Genomic DNA, 22,428 nt, shown 5'->3' with positions numbered 1-22,428 from the left:
ATTTTATCTATATGAAGCTAAAGTAAAAAAAATTAATGAATCAAAAAACTATTAAGCAAATAACAGCACAGCTATTTTATGGGAGTAGTAAAACTCATGAAAGTAGTACAACTATTGATATTGAGAGACAATAGTGCAAGTTGTATTCATTCATTCATTCACCCAACAAATGTTTATTAACTACTATGTTCTTCCACATATGTGGAACAGGAGCACATCAAAGATAGACATAATCTTTACCCTTGTGGATCCTACATTTTGGCCCATATCTCTAGTGATTCCTCAGGATTAGAATAATCTGGGACTGCGTACACTGAGGAGTTTTGTCTACCTTTGCTAGGCCCAAAAGTAAATTTGCTCTAGACTTCTGTTGACTCAAGTCAGGTTAACATGGAGTAGCCAGGGATCTAGTTTAATCCCAGGAAGATAGTCTCACTAGGGGTGCTTCATAAAGAACCATGCCCTGTAAATACTGGAGCTCACAGGAGATGGTGGATGCACTATTATAAACAGAAAGATCAAGGTTTAGGTTTGTCATTCACCCTGCCAAATATATTCCTTCTGAACATTTCCACTACACTGTAATCCTCCAGATACTCGCCAACTATTTTAGCTCTTGCAAGCAAAATCAAACACAAGATGTAAGAACACTTTGACTCTGATAAGCCAAATGTGAACACAAAAGAGACAAGCAATAAAAAATACAACATAATATCTTCTCACTCTAGTGGCCCTAGGCCATAGTCTACTAATCTGATTGCTAAATTTTTATCATAAATCATGTTTAGCACAGATGAAAGAAGGATATTGAGAAGTTAACACCTAAGATTGATTTAGGACACAATTTGGGTAGAGCCTCTTTACACTGGGCTGAGAAAATATAAACAGTGATCTCTCAAGACATTTTCTTTTCCTAGAAGTCTTGTTGATGTAGAAAGAAAGAGAATCTGTGTCTAAGCCAAAAAACAAAAATAAACAATAAAAAATTTAATCCTTAGTGTGTACCATCTGGGAAAGGAAGGATATGAAGTGGAGTGAAGTGAAACTGAATTCATTGCAAGTTTCCTCAAGACTGCCCTACCTAAAATCTTAAGGTTCTTAAAGGTTTTCTGAATGAGGTTCCATTCTACTCATTCAATTATGTCTGCTTCAACAGTGCTTCTGAAATCAGAATCACTTGGTGTGGGTGAAGAGGACTGGAGGGTGAGTGCTTATTAAAAAGGTGTATTCCTGAGCCTCACCTCAGAATCTGAATCTGTAAAGTGAGGCCCAAAATCTACATTTTTAGCAAGTTGCTCAGTGATTCATAAGCATTCTCAAGTTTGAATATCCTTGTGATAAACTGTAAATTCCTTTAAGTTTGCATTATATTTACATTTTTACATTAAGTCCAGCTCTGAATCTTGAGCCCATAGCACGCACAAAGTGCCAAATTCTTAAGGCTGTCTCTGTGGGAAGTACACTGGGGTTTCCCAATTATAATTTTGCTCCTTTCACTTGAATCATTTTCAAGAAAGTGAGAAAGTGAAGGAAGAGTTTCTGATGAATATCAAAAAGAGCCTCTACATTTAACACAGTAAAGCATTAAAACCTTCCAAAAATCTTCAGTAAAAAAAAAAAAAAAAAAATTCCTCACTTTCAGAGGCTTGTCGTGGTGGAGAAAAAAAGTGAAGCAGCTTCTCAGCACTCTGTTTCCTTTGATGAGAAATGAGGGAGTTGGGTAGGTGCCTCACACCTGTCTACCTGTCAGGCAAAGGGTAGACACTTTTGGAAGTGCAAGTGATTTTCATTTTTAGTTCTTCCTTCTGTTCCTTTACTGATATCACTTAATCTATCAAACTTTGTTAAATACTGAGTTCACTTTTCCTCTGGTTTACTAATATAAATTTTTATCTAGCTTTTGCAATGTTAATAATAGTATCAATAAATTCCTCAATGTACAATGTTCTTTCCAGCTGCATTTTATTCCTGCAGACTCTGATTTAACTAGTGCAGGGTGGGCTTCTCGTTCTCTCAGGATCGCCCTCACCCACTAAGTTATGTCGGATCCACTGTGGGTCACACAGTGTGATGACATTCCCACAAAGCTTATGTGCAAAGATAATTATTTTTATATGAAAGTACTCTTATATTTATTCTCCTGAACTTACCACCTTAGCAGATTTATGCTTCAGTGATTACCAAGAGTCTCCTTTGCAGACGGACATAAATATTCCCTGTAAGATGGACATGAATATTCCCTGTGAGCTTTAACAGCCTGCCCATTGTATGCTCAGGGAGAGGAAAAGTTGGTTTCATCAGAAATGAGATTTGGATGTTTCTGTTTTATAATTCTAAGCTAATAAGTTATGATTCTTTGTCCATATGAAAGTGTATAAATATAGATATAAAACTGTCTTCAATGTTTTCAACAGAGGGAAGGAAGGAAAGGTGTGAAGAACAACTTGCAGTAGCTGACATGACGTTAACTAAAGCTGTTTTATTTCCAGACACTGGGAAATTATCAAGAACTACTGCCCAACAACTGAGTTTGTTAAGTGTTGTCCTTGTGAGCCCTGTAGTGCAAGTCTGAAGTGATACGTGGGCAGCATCAAAATGGCTCTTTTCCAATATAACTCTGCTTGTGCTTATGCATACTTTTAAAAAATTTTAAATACAAAAGAATGTAGTTTAAAATACATGCTATTCAAAGTCGGGGTGACAGTAAGTTTGTATACTTAAAACGTACTTTCAAAAGTAAGTAGAAATTTTAGTATTTTCTTGCCTTTGATTATTTTTAAACTTGAACTCTTCATAATTTGTTTTAAGTGTATAAATTTCTTTTAAACCTTTAGTGCAGAGAACATAGGCTTTGGGTTAAAATTAAGAAAATGTAGTTATGAAAAATAGACTAAAGTTGATTGCAAATTCTACAGAAAACTGGAGACAAAGGGCACCACAAAGAGTAACGGATGGCATGCTACCCTGAGTTAAGCACATAACCTTCTGAATCAATTTATTTCTTAGTCTCCTCTAGAATTTTAATAGTGATCATCACTTATACTTTTGTGAATCTTTCTCTTATTGATAACAGAACATTCCCTTTGAATCTTCCAAAGAAAATGTTTTGACTTAGTAATACAATAGAAAATTTTTAAGTAATTTATTTAAAAAGTGTCACTAGTAGAATGTCCTAATACCTAAAAAAAATCTTTATGTTCTAACAGTTTTCTCAAAATAATGCTGTCACTGTGTAATACTGCAGTGGAAAGTATTTTCAGTTTACAATTTTTCTCATTCTCCTGTGAATTATAGTAATGAGTCAAAGCTCAGTTAGAAAAAAAGACCTATAAAATTTAATATAAAGGTCTCAAATGTGATAGAATTTGGCTGATATATATCTGCAATCATGGTAACTTTCCTGAGCTTTATTGCCAATTTTGCACAGAACAAATAAACATTTATGAAAAATATAAATCCAGGAAATCTGTGATTAAATTGGTACCTTAATATATATTCCAAGGCTTAGTGCTGATATATTTTACTTGTGGATACAATTATACTTTATACATGTGTGTAAAAAAAAACTAAAGTGCTGAGAATTTTTTCAAAGTGGAATGAGAGGTCATTAGAGGATTTTAAACAAGGAATGACATGATTTAATTTACATATTTTTAAAGTCTGACTGCTATGTAAATAACCAAAGGACATAAATATAGATGAAAATCAGCCATTGCAATTGTTCAGATTTAAAATATAAATGAATATGTATATTTCTATATTTAAATATACTATAAATATATAAATATATATGTTTCTAAAGTCTGGACTACATATGTATAAAGTACAGTTTTATCCACAAGTAAAATACATCACCACTTGGCCTGGGAATATACATAAGGAACCGTGTGACAATAGATGGAGGGGTCAAGGAATGTTTATATGCTGAAATAACAATAACACAATGGAAGGAAGAAATTGATGTCTCAGGAAGAGGAGAAGAATCATCACAGGAAAATGGTCCCAGGAACACTTACTTCATCCACAAAATAAAAGAGATTTGATAGTATATGATACAAATCAAAGGGGTTAGTAGTTTGAATATTTGAAAATGGAGAGAATTTCAGTCAGTTTCTATTTCCTAAGATTATGTGTCCAGATCATTATAAAAAATGTACAAAGACAAGGGATAAAGTTGAAAAATAGAGAAATTGTGGAACACTTTCTTTTAGAGATAAGAAAGATTGAATGTTATTAACTCATTGTAGGAAAGATTTGAAATGATTGCAGTGGTCATGTAAAATTTAAAATTCTAAACCATGTGTAAAGAAATCCAATAGAATTCTGATTTTTCCAAAAATAACCACTTTTAAATTTTTTGAAATATTAAATTATTTAGTCTTCTAAAACTTTTTTTGGTGCCCCCGTGTTGCTGGTGTTACAAGCACTCTCTTTATGAATAAGTTTTATTTGGCCCTTTCAGAAAGGAGAGTGAGTGCCTGGAGATAAAATAAAGTGATTGACTGTTTTGGAGGAAGAGAGTCTCACACAAGGGACAAAGAAACAGGAGTCTAGGATGCCAAGGAACTTTTTCCCACCCCCAATTTTGCTCAGGATTAGTCTAGACCAGGTGGCCACTGCCATGCCCCATTTAACAGGCAAACAGGAAAAAATGTCTGCCACCACTCAAGTAAAATAGAATTTGTAGCACCCCTTACAGAACGCCGTATAAGACTCATGCCAATTATTCCAGGTGCTACCATCAGCTAACTTTGGTGCTTCTTATGGAAGGAAGTACAGAGCAAGAGAGAGAACTAGTGTGGAAAAACATGAGCAGTATATACACTAAAAAAATAGAATCTTTATTAGCTAGCAACAGATTAATACACAGTAGAAGGAAAAATACATTTAGAAATGCAAGAGGGCACATTATTGAAGACAATTAAATAGAGATTGGGCTGTCTGTCTAATTCATTTATTGCATATTGATTAGGTTAAGTGCCTATTTCATATAATCAGTATCAGGCACTGTGCTAGGTACATATTCAACAGTACCTTCCATTTCCTGGACAAAGTTGTCATACTCCTTTTCAGTTAAAGCTCGAACTGATTTAAATGTGTTCTGTGTGATCAAAAACAATCCCAGGGCATCTAGACCATGTATGTCCATTCAAAGAGAGAGTTTGCCTAATTCCTAATAGCCTGGGTTCTAGTCCCTGAATTTGCCACCATTAGTGCAATATGGGAAGCAAGGACTCTCTGGGTATGTTTTTCTCATGTAAAAAGAGAACTTTGGGTGAGCTGATCTTGAAAACTTCTTCTAGATTTTTTGGTCAAAAATTTTATGATTTTATTGAAGCACTAGCTTGCACCTCTGTTGCAATGGTATTCTCCCAAAGTCAGATACTGCTCAACTCTAATTATGTGTGCATGTATTCTAATAGATATAGATGCCATTTGACTAGAGTCTTTTATAACATATTATCAATTGTGTTTCTTCAAGACGACTCTGTAAGGGACAATTTATAATTTCCATCTTAGGGGCAAAGGGAATTCAACCGATTAGAGATGACAAGACCTGCAAAGTAAACCACAGAGCCAGACCACGACCAGATCTTGTGAGTCAAAGCCCTGAGTACTCTCTACTACACACAGCACAGCAGGCTGCATTTTACTATTCAAACTATATGGGTGATAAACAAATAATCAGTAACCTAGTCAAGTGCCTTTGAAGCATTTTTTTAAATAGAAAATCCAAAATGTGTAAGACAAGGATTTTAAAAAAGGTTGAAATATTAGTTATGTGTTTATGATCCTTTCCCCAACCCAATCCCCAAGTGGGCCTTCTAAGAAAAAGGGATTATTGCTTGCCTAGTCAGCCATAGAAACTTAATTGGGCCTGTTAGAGGAGAGTATAGAAAGGACAATTGCCAAAAGAGTGCCTATTGCTCTCTATAAGAAAAGTTGCCTAAGGGGAAGCAAAGTCAGAAAGTGTATAAAAAAGAAGGAAATTTTACCTTTGCAACAGCATGGATGTACCCGGAGAGTATTATGCTAAGTGAAATAAGCCAGTCAGAGGAAGACAAATACCATATGATTTCACTCATTTGTGGAATCTAATGAATAAAATAAACTAACAAATGAAATAGAAACAGACTCATAGATACACAGAACAGGCTGACAGCTGAGGGGAAGGAAGTTGGGAGCTGGGTGAAAAAGGTGAAGGGATTAAGCAAAGGAAAATAAAAAACCTCACAGACAGCTTACCAGAGGGAAAGTGGGGTGGGGGAAGTAGAAGAGTGTATGGGGGTGAGGGATAATGGTGATGAAAGGAGACGACTTGGAGTGGTGCATACGCAATACAATGTACAGATGACACATTATAGAATTGTATCCGTGAAACCTATACAATTTTATTAACCAATGTCACCTTAATAAATTCAATTAAAAATAAAAAAAGGAAAATTGTGAGACTTTGAGAATTTATGGAGAAAAAGGAATTTGAAATCAACACATACTACAATGTAAAAGATTTTTAATAGAGAAATGAGTTAAGAAAATTTTAAATATATTTTTGCCCAAAGTGGCCACAAACAAATCCATTTTGTTTTGGTTACCACACAACAGATAAAAGTTGAGCTTCTCTGCTGAGGTATGTAAAAGCACAGCCTGCCAAAATACACTCAAGACCAACTACTTCAGTGGGAAGCTTTCTCTTTGTATCTGCAGACAGTTCAATCTTCTAACAGTAAAGCAATCGAATCAGGCTTAGCTCTAAACAAAGGCAGGTGCCTATATGAAATGACACCTGGAAAGTCAGGAGGCTGCTTTTTCCCCAGATTATCTCCCCACAAATACTTCCTATATTAGCTAAGATATCATCAACAGGGATAATAACTCTTTACTTCACAATAAAAGTAAAGAATTAATTTGATCTACTACAGAGAATGTATCATGTGCATCCAATTTATATTTAAGTATAGCATTATGATAATAATGTAATGAAGGCAAACCATCTTCCTCATTCATTTAATTTAGTAGGATAACAAATTTGATGATATTGAATTTAATCCAACTTCATTAAAAAATTAGATATTTCTATTAGGACAAGAAAAAATAGAATAGAAAGTAATTAAACAGGATGTGTGTATATAATTTGCATTCTACATATTTTACATATGGAAAAACATATTTTTGAATGTTCAGGTGGTATACAATAATGCACTAAAGAGTTGGGGTGGAATTAAACAAAAAGAGAATGTATAGTTATGATTAAATGTATTCAAAGGAGAATACTGTGGGATAACAGAGAAAGATACCATGCTATCAAGTTGGCAAGGTGGTAAGTTAATCAGTAATTTTACTAAACCTAAATTCTGAGTGGAAAATAATTTCAAATTTCATGCTTTTGAAGGACAGTGAAGACTGAAGACCATCAGCTTCTGAAAATGAGGAGAAAAAGAAGAAAAGCCTATAAAAGATGGAAACTCTTGAATCCCACGATATGTATGTCCAATTCATTTGTTTTATAAGTATGTATAAAATGAACTACCCAGTATATGTACCTTATCACAGGAATGTTTGTAAAAGTAGGAAGATAAATGCATGTAAATGTTATAAAATGATTTAGAAGTTTGGTCATAGTTATTATGTATATACTCCTGCATTAATTATTAAGGATATATGTATTATGAATAAAAATGTAAATAAAAGTATTTACTTATCATTCAAAGGCTATTAAGACCTCAATTCTTAGAATCTGTGTCTAATATATTATCATGTAACTATCTCAGATCTATCTGCTTGCAGAAATTGAAGTGTAGTCAATTGAAAAAGACTATAAATTATAAAGTTGAAAAGGGCTATAAACTGAACTGTTCTTGGCATGGGGTGTTTTTTTAAAGAATAGATTGTAATCTACAGTTCTGGAAGGCAATCTATCAGTCTATAAACTGCTCTTGCGTACATGCTGTAGTGTAAATGGGTTTCAGAGAGATATGTCTCCATGTCTTTTTTCCCATGACTGTCTTGTTATAGCTCCCCGACTATAACCAGGCCTGCTGGAAACTGTTTCAGTACTTGCCGTGATAAAAGCCATTCCCTCAGACTAGAAGAGAGGCAAATGGGAATGGTTAGACTTTCTAGTATGCTTAGAGAACATATGTGTCAAATCAGAAGTTTGTGTACCTCTCCTGAAATGGAAAAGTTATGATTCTTTAACCTATGATTCTTTATTTGATTCTGAAACAGCAATTGTTTTTGCATCCTATACTTCTATACCACCACTAGCCAAATTTCAATGGGATGCTTTTCTTTTTCCTGTTAAAGAGAATGTATGTATTTACTCTTTTTTTAATTTTTATTTATTTATTTTTTCATATTTTTTATTGTTATTCAAGTATAGTTGTCTCCATTTTCCTCCCACCATGCCCACCCCCACCCTACCCATCTCCACCTCCCACCGTCCAACCCACCCCCTTTGGCTTTGTCCATGTGTCCTTCATACATGTTCCTTGTCCCCTTTATCCCCTTTTATCCCTTTCCCTTCTGCTCTCTGGTTACTGTCAGATTGTTCTTTATTTCAGTGTCTTTGGTTGTATTTTGCTTGCTCATTTGTGTTTGCTTTTATATTTTATATTAAAATACATGTAAGTATATATAAAATCGTATTTAAATTAAGAACATTTCAAATTAATTTATAAATAATCTTTTTATAGCTTGACCTGTAGAATAATCCTATTCTAAAAATAACCCTATTTTTAGCTTTACCAATTTATTAAAAATATCCTTGTGGACACCTGGTTCATAGATTTACCTGACATCATTATTTACTTGTTGCTCATTCTTTTTTCTTTTCCTTCACAAATACTCTTTCGGATACAGTTTAAAACATAATTTGAGGTCTTCATATTTTGTCCACTATATTTTACATAACACCGGGTAGCTCATGCTCAGGTTCACAAACGGCTCATAACAAAATGCTCTAACAGGATACAGCAGAGGGGCTGAAAGCTGGCAGTCCTTGGGCCAAAGCCGGTGCCTAAATATATTGGCCTCCATCTATAGAGGGTTTTTCAAATCCCCAGAGATTGGGAGATTACATATAATGAATCCAGACTCCAGTGTAGTTCTGGAAAATGAGGGGACTGGCAACACTAGAACACCTTCTTTGTCATATAAAAAGCCCCTTCGCTAGGCAAAAGAAGCTATCCGAGCTGTTCAACAGCCTGCCTAGAAACCATTCTTAGGTATCTTTCATTCACCTTACTCTCATGTTTATTTGTTACACCATCTCAAAGTGAATCCAGCTTTATTATTATTGGTATTATAAATACCTGATCATGGCAACTTGCTCTTTATCAAAAAGTCTCTTAAAATTTATTTGCATAAATTTGCTCTGAAATTTTTATTTCACCCATTTTGGAAGTCTTTGTTTTAAAATTAAGCTTAATTATATTCTTACTCCCCCAAACTTCCAAATGATATTTTGCATTCTAAGATAATTGATTTAAAATAAGATATTTATTATTAATGAATTTTGTGGGAAATACCTAGACATACTAGAAATGTTATTCAAAATACTTCTAAAGATATGCACTGAATTTCATCCTAGAATTTGGAACATCTGCTCTTTATATGGACACAGAAACTTTTTTTTTTTGCTTCCTCTTAGGCGAGCCTCAGCCTGCTAATCAAGCATGCCAAAAAACTGTAAAAGATCATGAAAAGGAAATCAAAGGAGACACCTCAGAGGCTGTGTTTCATCATACTGGGGCATTAGGGAAATCTAAGGAAAATGGAGAGGAGCATACGTCCGTTTCTATGAACGAAAAGCAGAGTTCCTTTTTTCTCCCTAAAGATAAGAAGCAACCTCCATCTGAGAGCAACATAAGACGGGAGAAGGAAAATGATGATTTTCCTCCATCCATTTCTCATCAGCCAAAGAAAGTCTTACCAGTGGTCATGTTTAATGACTGTGGAGAAACATTATCAGGAAAAATTCCACTGGAGGATTTCCCAAACACAGTAGAAAGTTTTAGACAAGAAAGGGGGAAAACTATTACACAAGTAAAATGTGGGGATTTCAATGTTCAAGTAACACAGAAGAATAGATCTTTCTGTAAAACAGAAATGCAGTTCCCAACAAAAAAGAGATGTCCAAAATGTCACCAGTATTACCCTGCCAGATGTATTCAAAGATGTTATTCCTCTAGAAGCCACTCTTCTAAATACAAGACTATTTTGATAGAAGAAATAAAATCTGAGGCTCCATCTAAATACAAGAAAGAAACTGCCAGAATGGAGAGCCCCTCACTGGAAGTTAGCATTGTAGGAAAAGGAATTAAAGTTAAATACATGAATAAGAAACAGAATATAACAATTAATATAATTCATCCTAAAATAGGGGGGAAAACAGCTAAATACAGAAGTGCTTCCTCCAATCACACCACTAAAGAATGTTCCAGGCTTTCTGTGCAGTCAGGTATCAGGCTGCCTGAAAAGTGGAAGCTTGAAGACAAACATCAGAGTTCAGCTGGTCATCGTGTGTCTTCTCCTATTGTGTTTGCTGCCCATAAGGAGGAGAAGCATGGCACAGCTGTGGTTTCTCTGTGCTCAACTCCCAAGAGGAAGAAGGAGCCGGACACACTGTCTTCAGTCTTGGGTGACTGTGAGTTAGAATCTGCCACCTCTCAGCAGAAGGCCTTTAAAATTGGGCAGAACATGCCAGAGATGTATTTCTTTGAAGCTGAGACTCTTCTCAAAAATGTTTTTCATACTTCACATGATACCCTAAAAACCAGAAGTTTAAGTGAAACAGACTTAAGTAAAATGCCTTTTGAGGATCCTAAAAATGTAGACAGAGACAGAAAAATCAACTTTGATATCCCAGAAAATACCACAGCAAACTTGTATATACAGCAAAGCACAGAAGGAATAAATTACTCGCCATGTACCATTACTAACATCTTCCCAGCTCAAAATGGCAAAGACTCCGACTTTTATTCATCTTCTCTGAATGCAAAGCACATAGGAGAAAAGGCAGCCAACATTTATTGCAAAGGCAGCAAAATTGCACCTGCAAAATACTGTGAGAACTCAAATTTCAAATCCTTCCCTTCCAGTCAAAATACTGTGATGCCTCCCACCCCATCCTGTCCATCCCACTGGGCCACCAGATATTCAAAACCTAAAGAAACCCCTGGAAATACATTTTCCTTTGCTCACTGTGCAGGATTTGTGATAGACTTTGAGGATGAGCAAGTTGATGTGACTGACAGAAATTCTAATAAAGCCACTTTGCATAGTGCCTGTCTTACAAATGTGCAGCAAGTATTGGAAACGAAGAGTACGCAGTGTCCAGTTCCCAGCCTTGCCTCCTCCAGTGGGCTCACAGCTGGGAGCCCACTCAGCAGGAGTAGCCACGGCTCTGTGCAGTGGGGTCAAACAGAGTCCCAGGCAACTCATGCAGAGACAACAGCTTCCAGCAATACAAAAGTGTCAGGCATGACCTCAATAACTGATGAGTTAGAGCAAAGATTAATTATTCAAAGTGATAAAGAAGGTACCGTTGATTCTAATTGTCCCATGGGAATGAAAAACCTTAAAGAGTCACCCAGCTTTCTGGGAAATGTTGAAAGAGAGAAGTTCCTCATGAGGCCAGTGGTAAAGAACACATGCCACAGAGATTTTGAAACCCTATCAAATGAGAATCATGATGAAGTCTGCTTTCAAATGGATTTTCCACTGAACACTGCTGAGTTCAGCTCTGCAGGGTGCGCTGCAGATAATCTGTTCCTTATTGAGAAACCAATGGCCGGTGATGCAGACCAATACAGTAATCAAGATGAAATAAACCCTGGACTAACCAGTTTTAAACAGGAGGCAGCAGAGTGCCAAAGGATTGCCTCAATAAGGCCAAATTGTGAAGGAGATAAAAATGACCCACAGGAAAATTGCCATCACCAAATAGACATACTGCTTTCACCTCAGAAGCAGAAGGCTTTGAAAGGTATGGTGTGCTACACAGAATCTTTCATGTTCTTTATTTTTACATGTTTGAACTTTGGAAAGTCTTAATGTGGGGGCTTTTTTTATTGCTTGGGATTTTTTTCTTTATCGCTAAAGATATATTGAGTATTTTAGAGTTAGATGAATACGGGCAAGCATATATCACCCACTCCACCCATAAATAGCGCATAACAAAATCACCAAGGCTACAGTTTAATATAAAGTAAAAAAAAATCAATTTCTCTTTAAAAGGTTGATGTATTGCCAAATCAATTTTGTGGGAGACATTAGCCTTTTGCCACTCTTAAATAATCTACCATTTCTTTTCTTCTTGCAAACTAAGCATGTTTAGAAGAATAGGCAAAATGTGTTATTGATGAAATGTGTTTTTAAACCTTGCTGTGGTGTCACAGAAGCATGGTATACATGTCTCAGGAGGCCATATGGAACAGTAATTAAAGCAAAGGACAAAAACCAGAAATGGCCATGGCTAATCCTGACTGAGCCGTCTATGGGGCCTCTGAACTCAAGCAGACCTCTGACCTCCCTTGTGCATTGGCTGGCCCAGCTCAAGCCATTGACAGAACCCAGAAACTCCCCAGCCCTCAAGAGGGCTAAGATGGAAGCTTTTCCCTAAATACATACTACTGCCTGTCTGCTTTCAATCATGGATCCATACTATATCATTTTGGACACTTCATAAAAAGCCCTTGCTGTTTTTCTCAATAAGTCCAAAATATTTTATATTTAATGTTAGCATTATTACACATTGTATATTAAATTATGTCTTGAACAAATAAAACCTTTATACTGCTAGTAACATTCCTAACTTGTCCAAAAATGGGATTTGGAATGATGTAACTTAATCAAGAAAGTATCTTTTCTTTGTTGTTGTTCTATCCCCTTTTAAAAATAGAATTAACAAAATTTAGACATGAAAATAAAATACAAAAAGCACAGTCAGTTACATAAGCATTGGCATAAAATGTGAAATTTACTCTATGGAGAATATATGCCCTAAAACAACACAAAATCTATGCAGTCATCTGCTTAATATGAGCACCCTAAAGCAAAGATCCATCGGTCACCATGGCTACTTCCCAGTGCCAACATAGTTCCAGATACCAAGATGAATGGCATTAATCCCAGCATTGGGTTCAGTCTGTAATTTCTAGGTCTGCAGAAAGCGGACCTGCAATAAGAGCACACGTCCAGAGCACACTCATGCTCACCTAGATGTATATTTTTCCCATCCAGGCTGGCTCTCCTTCCCCCACGGATATGCTCCTCCCTGGAATGCCTCTTCCAGAAAAGCATATTTCCTTCAGAAAATCAGTAATTCAAGCCAGAATCCTCCCAAAGCTGATATGGCACTTCAGTAGGCTTTGAAATTGTCATACTTGGTGAACAACTAAAGCTCCAGGTTTTCTGTGTTACTGTGATTATCAAAAGGCTGTTCCAATCAGTTACAGGTGGCAAACACAAGGTCCAAGGGCCGAGTCTGGCCCTCTACCTTCTTTTATCCCACCCAGCACCTTGTTTCTACCCAGCGGCAGGGCCGAGTTCCTTGCCCCTAGTTAAGAAGTAGTTACATTTATACAGTTATAAAATTATATTCAGCCCTTTGAAGGCAACTGCGAGGCTGATGTGGCCCCCAGTGAAAATGAGTTTGACACCCTTGCTATAGCTCTTGCTCCTTTACTCCTCTTCCCCCATCACTCTGTTCCAGCCACATTGACCTTCTTGAGCTACTAGAACCTGACAGACAAGGTCTTCCATGAATCCCTTGTTTGAGCTGCTCCCATGATCTGAATTACTTTCCCCCATTTGTCCTCATGGTGTACTTTCATCTTTCCAAAATTTTGGTCTCATGGTACCTTCTCAGTGATCCATTCTCAGACCACTCAATTTAAAATTGCAGTCTAAGCCCTTCCCATCATAACCCAAGCATACTCTATCTCTTTTCCATGTTTTACTTCTATACATAGCACTTTTCACTTCTTGATATGCTATATATTTTATTCACTCTTTTGTTCTGTCTTCTCCCACTAGAATGGAGTCACGAGGGTAAGGATTTTTTTCTGATTTCACCTTTGCTATATCTACAGAACCAGACAGTATCCATCCTGTCATGGAAACACAATGAATATTTGTTGAATGAAAGTGAATTCAGTGAAGTCACATCAGGTTTCTTTGGGCAAAACTCTGTTTACATACAAGAATAAAAAAGCTGGGAAATGGTTCAGAAATTTTAATGTTTATATTAAAAGATATTTGAATCTATAAATTTTGTGTGGCTTTGACTCTCCTAAAGCTGTAAGTATTCTTATATTTTATTCAATACTATTGTAATCACACTATTGATACTTCAGGCCAAGATTTTGTAATCTTCTCAGGGTGTAGGTGATTTTGAGAAACTGGGAAATCTTTGTACTGTTTCATCAGGAAATTTTAAATTTGATGTAAGCACAAACTTATACGTGTATTTTCAGACTGGTCCTTCAACTCCTCAAAGTCTAGCCAGATTAATAATCCCTAACATGAGCGCTGCCTATACCATTTACACATTGCACTTCTCCACAACCATGTGTGTGCCCTTGGGAATTAACTGGATTAGAGGTCATGACAAGGACTGCCTGCAGGGGCCAGGGATGTAATGTAAACCAGTAGAGCAGGCTGCCTGTGACAAATAACGGAGTGCTAGTGAACTGCAGGGAGCAGTGTCCTGAGGGAATAAGAAAGCGGGCCTAGTACAGCCAGGCTTTTTGAAATTTCAAGATAGCTAGAGATCTGGATTTGTAATATATATAAATCTCTAGATTATATGACTTGGAGGACAGTGCAGACCAAGCAATCTATGTAGTCTGAACTAAATAAACAAGAGAGGCTGGGTGGTGGGCATGTGGTAGAAGGTAGAAAAGCCAGTGGCAAAAAGGAAAGGATACCAGCCTGAACCCCTCAACACTAACTGGGTTCTTCCCCTGCCAGGTCAGGTCTGTATATTCTTGGGTAAAGAGATTTCTCAGGGACTCAGTTCTTCAGTTGTAAATGGACTGAAATATATCTTTAAAATCTCTGCCCAAAAAGCCTCAGAAATTCTCTGTCATAGAAATAAAATTAGTGAAAAAAAAACAAAACTAGGCTACTCTGAGGGAGTAACAAATAATGGGAAGGATTAAATGATATTTTACACAGCAAAGAAATATTTATAATTAAACAGCCCTTTGTATATAGTATGATACAAAACTTACATGCCTTGCACAAGGTATTCTGTTTCCTTGTGTCCCTAAGGAAGTAGTGACTGGAAAAGCCCACACCAAGACAAGAAGGTATAGAGGACTGCAGTTCTGAGAAATTTGTGGTCCCAAAGTGTGTGCCAAGCACCAGGGATGGAAAGATGAATTTAAAAAGTTTATTTTCCAATAGCAGAATACAACTGTTGAAATAATTTCCAACATGCTGACTTATGGTGAAATTGGAGATTTTCATACTGGTGCCCATTTCAACATGTCTCAGTAGATGAGCAAGTCTGGTGTCCAGGCGCCAGGGGCCAAGGGCCAGCTGCAATGCCCATGCTGTCTTCCAGCCAGGCTACTCCAGGATCTGCATTTTCCTCTCCTTGGCTTCCAAATCACTTTCTAGGCCTACCTCTGCCTTTCAGAGCAGTAGCTTTCTACTTTCATACTCATTTTCATAAACTATTAGTATGTTCTTTAATGGATTAACATATTGTTCCTCCAAAGTGACAGTATGTATTTTACGAGAGTCCTTCAAGAAATTTGAGTGTCTTCATTCCAGTCCCAGGCAAATTGCCTGATTCTTAGAATGTCTCAATAAACATATATTGGGTAGCTATGAAAGGAGGGAGAGATTTAGGTGTGAATGAAGGTTACTGAGATATAGATTCAGTTCACCATGGAAAAACTTTCTACCACTTTGAAGTACTAAAGATTATGCTGATTCAAGTAGTAAACAGGTAGCAAATTTGAGTCTGAGAAGTGTTCAAGCTTAGATTAAATGACTACTTGGTAGAAATCTTGTTGAAGTTTTTAAGCATTAAGCATGTAAAGATGCTTGGGCCAAATTACTTTCTATATTTCTGCAAACCTGAGATTCTGTAAATAACAAGCAGGACAATGGAAGTGATGCTTTGTAGTCAGTAGCCATTACAAGTGCTTCTCAAACCAAACTTCAAAACATACTGTAGGGCACATACTTTTTCCTTATTTGAGCATAAAAGAACATATCCTAGACAAAAACTTTTCCCACCATATCACAGGGCCATATTTCCAACACGCACTTTCCTAAGCCCGTAGGACTTCCTTTTCCTCCAGCGATTTCAGAAAAGAACCACTTTTAAATATAACATACTTGACATTAGAAAATTCTTCTTCTCCTGGATGCCTTCAGAATCAACCTGGACTCTCTATCTCTACAAATAGTGGAACTATAGTCCCAACACTCTGTAAAGTTGCAGCATACAAGCCATCTGGTTCATAGCTGTAGACCAAGTAACCAGCACAGTGGAAATCAGCATATAAAAAGTGAGCAGTAGTAAATATTACAGAATGAATGTCATTTTTCTGTTACCCTCTTACTTCCTAGGGCAGTGGTAGGAGTCAACACAGAGTTGTTGAAAATTAAAGGGATTGGATAAAGACTCTTCTCCCATCAGTGTCTTTGTCCCTGACAAGTAAAATTTAAATTATTATGCAAGGATCATTAATAACTATACATAAAAATAAAGAAAATAATTTATTTATTAATATATTCCATACATTAGTTAAATAGTTTTGAGAACAAACTTTGATACTAATAAATTAGATTTTAATTTATGAAGTTCAGGTTTAAAAACTCATTTGCCCCTGGGAATAGAATAAAAATAGAAGTTAGTAGTTGGTCCCTTTTTAAATTAATATTACTTACCTTTTCATATAGTACCAAAAAGTTAAAGCAAGTAAAATCTTAATCAATTCTAACCTATCAAATTACTTTCTATGTATTACATGCTCTGCTATTTAGGCTTACTTTTACTTCATTTATTTTTAGTTATTTTCTTAAATTACTTGTATTGCAATTAGTTTATTTGTAACTTTCTTTTAATTAGTACACAGCATTGTAGCTTGTGATGACAAAAGGCAGAAGCTTTGAAGTTATTGTCATTTATTAATAAGTTATTAAGCTGTTGTTTATTCAAATATAAAATTATCAAAACCTGCATGTATTATGGCTTCTTTTCCTCTTTTCCTGATTTTGAACCAACACACAGCAAGAAAAGTATCATGAAATTTTTTATTCTTATGATTAATGGAAATCAAACCATAAAGGATTTGAGTTCAATAGTAAACTTATTATTATAGATTATATTATAACTTATTTAGGTAATAATATCTTGTCTTATTGAGAATTCAAGGGACATAATTAAAAATTTATTTGTGCTTTGGTCCTCCAGAGTAACTAATTAATATAGTATTTTGTGTACTGCTGGTGCCCAGGGAGTATCTGTCAAATTGATCCAACTGAGGCAATGGGTCCATGATCCCTCTTTCCTATATAAATCAACTTTTCAATTATATGGCTCTTCTTTTTTAAGTAAAACATGTTCAGAAAGTGAATCATGAAGAAGGTAAATGAAATTATTCTAGTTCTAGTTTACAGTGATTCTGTTTTAAAGATTGGAATATTTGAAATTCTGTCTTGAAATAATGTTTCACTTTCATATAAAATGTGGTTTAATCTAGATTGGAATTTGGAAATAAATAGCATCCTCAAGTTACCCCCGGAACTGGCTCCAAGAGGTACGAGGGCCAGTGATGGTTCCCAGGAGGAGGCAATAGACCAGTGGGCCAGGAGGAGGCAGCAATTCAAAGATGGCAAAAGATGCAGCTCAGCAGGGGGAAGTTCATTTGCCAGCAACATCACTGAAGGATCCAGTGAGTAGACAATCACTTTTATCTCAAAAACCAGAGCAAAGCAACAACTTATGGAAACTTAACCATGTCCCCTCCCTCTTATCTCCAGAATATAAACTCTGTTGTTTGAACATGGCAATATGATAATTATATGCTTTTATATGAAAGATATTTTTGGAAGAATCAACTCTTTATTACCCACCAGGAATCCCAACTTGGTAAATTATCTCTTTCAAAACATACAGCTGCTTACTAAGGCTGCTTTTCCCTTCAGAAACTGAAATAACCAAATATAAGGTTCTTTACTGAATTAAATTAGTGTCCTACTTCAAAAAATCAGAGTTGGCTTGAAGTATGCACATGATAAGATGACAAGATTAACATGTTTGATTATAAGAAACAATTTTGTTCTTCTTTTAACATTTGTGAAATAAGGAAGTGTCTTTAGATGTATACTTGAATGAGATAATGTTACCCTCGCTAATGAAAGGGTTCCATTAAATAAATGTTATACTTCAGCCCATAGTTAATGGCAACTGACAGGGCAAGATAGGCCATCACTGAGGAAGTCCAACTGAAGGAAAAATAGGTTAAAAAAATAGAGGGCGGCATTAGAAGAATTAGTATGTACCACTATTAATCTGGTTCCTAACCTCTAAGAGCCAAAAGCCAAACCTGTAGAAATAGAAAGTAATTGATGGTACCAGGGTTTGGGGAGTGAAGGATAGCACAGATGTTAAGGTACAAACGTGAACAAGTAGTTAATAAGTTAAAGAGACAAAATGCACAGAAGAGTAAATACAGACACCAATATATTATTGTAATCTTCAAAGTTGCTAAGAGACTATAACTTAATTATTCTAACCACTAAAAAGAAAGGATAATTATATAATGTGATAGAGGTGCTAATTATCACTATAATGGCAATCATTACAATGTACAAATGTATCAAATTAACATGTTGTACACCTTAAATTTATACAGTGTTATATGTCAAATATATTTTAATAGAAAAAAAACTTTCTCAGATACATCTTCTGCCGTGATTTAACTCCATGGCTTACAGGGTGACTCTAGACTTTAGTTATTTTCTACTTATTAGTCTACTAAAATTCTCCTCTTGCTTTCAAACACATCTATAGATCTTACCTTCTATCTCCTTTATGATTTTCATTTATACTTTGAAATGCCTCTTTCTTTTATCATGCAGAAAAATATAGCTGCACCCCTGCTTCTATGTATGTGTAATTGAATTTACCATAGTGTTCATATTTTTTTTTAAAAAATCTACAGTAATTAGGACCTATCCACATACATGTTTTCTAGCATTCCTATCAAAATGGGAGACAGTGTTGGTGCTTATTCCACTATCTTGAACCCACATCTGCAAGTAACTTCCATAGGTAGCTTGCTTTTTTACTTTCTGTCCCAGAAGTCTTACTTCTATGGATTATATCCAGGGGCTTATATGTCCTCTGGCTTCCTGTGGGGCTTGACCAATAGGGGAGATGAGCAGGAGCCTGGAGGGAATGAGGACAGTGAGGAGAGTGAGAAGAGTGAGGGAGTGAGGAGAGTGTAGAGAGTGAACACCAGAGCCACCTACCCCCATACATCTTAGTATAAATTACATGACCTTATCCTAAGGCTTTCATTAATACAACATTACTTTGCAGGAAGCTCTTGACCAGGCAGATATTTTTATTGTTTGTTACAAAAACTCCCCACCAACTTTTCAACAGAAAGCACCAATATACAGTTCATTTTCTTAGTCTCTTTGAAACCCTCAAAATCCTCACCTTGCCATGTTTGTAACTTCTAACCTATTAAGTCATGATTCTGACCCAGTCCTTATCAAGGTTTCACTTTGAAAGACCTGCCTTAAACCCAATTCTATTTCTCAATAAAATTGGACTTTGCCTCAAATCTCTCTCTGTGATGTACCAAGGGCTGATTTTATCTCTAAAGCCAAACTCCTGTAAAATTGCCCTCCCCTCACAGCCTTCTATGTCTCTGGCTCTGGTAATTGGTACCTGCTCTGTCTCCCTTACCTTTTCAATGTTAAATGGACTAGTCTTTTTTAAAAATATTTTATTGATCATTTTGTTACAGTTGTCCCAATTTTTATCTCTTTGCCCCCTCCACCCAGCACCCTCCACTCCCTCAGGCAATCTCCACACCTTTGTTCATGTCCATGGGTTATGCATATAAGTTCTTTGACTACTCCATTTCCTATACAGTACTTTACATTGCCATGGCTAGTCTCTGACTACTTATTTGTACTTCTTAATCCCCTTACCTTTTCATTCATTCCAGCTCCTTTCCCATCTGGTAACCATCAAAATGCTCTCCATGTCCATGATTCTGTCCTGTTCTTGTTTGCTTAGTTTGTTTTTTAGATTCAATTGTTTATAGGTATGTATTTATTGCCATTTTATCATTCATAATTTTGATCTTCTTTTTCTTAAATACATCCCTTTAACATTTCATATCATAATGGTTTGGTGATGATGAATTTCTTTAGATTTTTTTTCTTGTCTTGGAAGCTCTTTATCTGCCCTTCAATTCTAAATGATAGTTTTGCTGGGTAGAGCAGTCTTGGCCGTAGGTCCCTGCTTTTCATGACTTTGAATATTTCTTGCCAAAACCTTCTAGTTCACAAAGTTTCTTTTGAGAAATCAGCTGATAGGCTTTGGGAACTTTCCTGTTCCCCAAAACTAACTTTTTCTCTTGCTGCTTTTAAGATTATCTCTTTACATTTATCCTTTGGCATTCAATTATGATGTGTCTTGCTGTGGACCTGTTTGCATCCATCCCATTTGGGACTCTCCATGCTTCCTGGACTTGCTTGTCTATTTCCTTCGCTAAATCAAGGAAGTTCTTTCATTATTTTTTCAAGTAGATTTCTAATTTCTTTCTCTTTCTCTTTTTTTGGCACACCTATGATGAGAGTATTGGTATGCTTGAAGTTGTCACAGAGACTCCTTACACTATCCTTGATTTTTGGATCCTTTCTTCTTATGGCTCCACTTGGATGTTTTTTGGTTTTTTGTGTGTTCCATATTGTTGCGCGTGGGTCACCAGCCAGCAGTGACCACGGAACGCTGTGGATGGCTCGACGATAAACACGCGAGAAAAAACACCACATGCACAGAGACAAACTAGTTTCTGTGGGGAAGTAGGGACGAAATGGCCACCCCCCTAGTGGGGAGCACGCTGATTTACCGTCCATACCTGCTTTTATTAGGCTCATTTTGCATAATAATTCAGGTAAAGTACAGTACTCATTCGGGGAAGTAAGGAATCATAGAAAACAAAGAACTCTGCCGGTCTATTGAGTTGGGGTCAAAGAGCTGTAAGACTGAGGAACAAAATAACTTCCTCCTAAGACCCTTCTCATTCAACTGAGAGCATTCTAAACAAAGAAGGTTTCACAGTAATTTACATATTCTTTCTTAGGCCTGATCACCCTGGGGAATCCGCACTTCTCAGTACCGAGCTGCACCACCCTGTCATTGTTTCAGGCTTAGGTGGAGCAAGGGAACTAAGGCAACTGAGAGATAAGGAGATTTTCTCCCAGATGCTGAGAACTCAGGCTATGTCAAAGCCGAGGAGCGAGGGTCCATCACCCCCTTTTGCTGCAGCCCCCCAAGTCCTTCTTTTGGGGGGCCTCCCAAAGTGATCGTGCCTGGCTTAGGTCGTTCCCCCCGTGGGGAATCTTACCCATCTTTGGCTAACCAACCAAGCTTTTTGGGGTTTCAGTCATGAATAAAGCAGCAGAAGCAGCATTCCTGCCAGGAAGATAAGCTTTTGTCTCCTTGCTGGCTTACGGTTCCAAGGGCGTTCCCTTAGCCTTAGCTAGGCGGGGGTTTCAGCTTCTGATACCAGTCAGGGCGGTTCCCAACACCATATCATTGATTTAATTCTCAGCTTCATCCTCTCTATTGTTGATTCCCTATAAATTGTTCATTTCCATTAGTGTCTCCTTCATTTCTGCTTGGGTCCTTTTCATACTGGCAAAGTACTCACTGAGTTCCCTAAGCACCTTATAACCAGTGTTTTGAACTCTGCCTCTGATAGATTGCTTATCTCCATTTTGTTTAGGTGTTTTTCCAGAGTTTTGTTCTGTTCTTTTGTTTGGGATTTATTTCTTTGTCTCATTTTGACAGCTTCCCTTTGTTTGTTTCTGTGTGTTAGGTAGAGCTGTTTTGACTGCCTGGCTTAGCAGTGTGGCCTGCTGGGCCCAGTGGCACAGCCTCCTTTATAACCAAAACTGGGAACTCGAGGTATACCCTCCGTGGGGGCTGAGCCCACCCTCCTCATGTAGTTGAGCCTTGATTGCCATTGGGAGGTCAATGGGAGGGATTTACTCAGGCCAATCAGCTACAAGGACTGGCTGTGACCACTGACCACCAGCCTCTGCCCTCCGTGTAAGATCAGCTGTTTGGGGGCTAGGTGGCGGTGCTCCGAATGGTCTGTAGCTGTCCAGTGTGTATGCAGGCTCTGGGGTTTCCTAGGTAGCACAGGTCAG

The 22,428-nt window shown here is 36.8% G+C and overlaps 1 protein-coding gene across 5 annotated transcripts in view; it reads left to right on the top strand.

Annotated features, from left to right (window-relative positions):
- Positions 1 to 22,428, top strand: part of LOC123818108 — a 108,734-nt gene that overhangs the window by 3,692 nt on the left and 82,614 nt on the right. For 4 of the 5 annotated variants that reach the window (XM_045838035.1, XM_045838034.1, XM_045838031.1 and 1 more), the window contains 4 exons: positions 5,521 to 5,597; positions 7,394 to 7,485; positions 9,653 to 11,989; positions 17,730 to 17,921. In XM_045838035.1, the coding sequence (XP_045693991.1) occupies positions 7,428 to 7,485; positions 9,653 to 11,989; positions 17,730 to 17,921 (2,587 nt within the window). In that variant the 5' untranslated portion in view covers positions 5,521 to 5,597; positions 7,394 to 7,427. The remainder of the gene's footprint in view (positions 1 to 5,520; positions 5,598 to 7,393; positions 7,486 to 9,652; positions 11,990 to 17,729; positions 17,922 to 22,428) is intronic. The other variant, XM_045838033.1, reaches the window with a different exon arrangement.

This window comes from Phyllostomus hastatus, unplaced genomic scaffold (genome assembly GCF_019186645.2).
Source record: "Phyllostomus hastatus isolate PE091 unplaced genomic scaffold, TTU_PhHast_1.1 phas_contig_254, whole genome shotgun sequence".
Lineage (NCBI taxonomy): Eukaryota > Metazoa > Chordata > Mammalia > Chiroptera > Phyllostomidae > Phyllostomus > Phyllostomus hastatus.
Note: the sequence above shows the minus strand (reverse complement) of the source record. Positions and strands in the feature narration are given on the sequence as shown.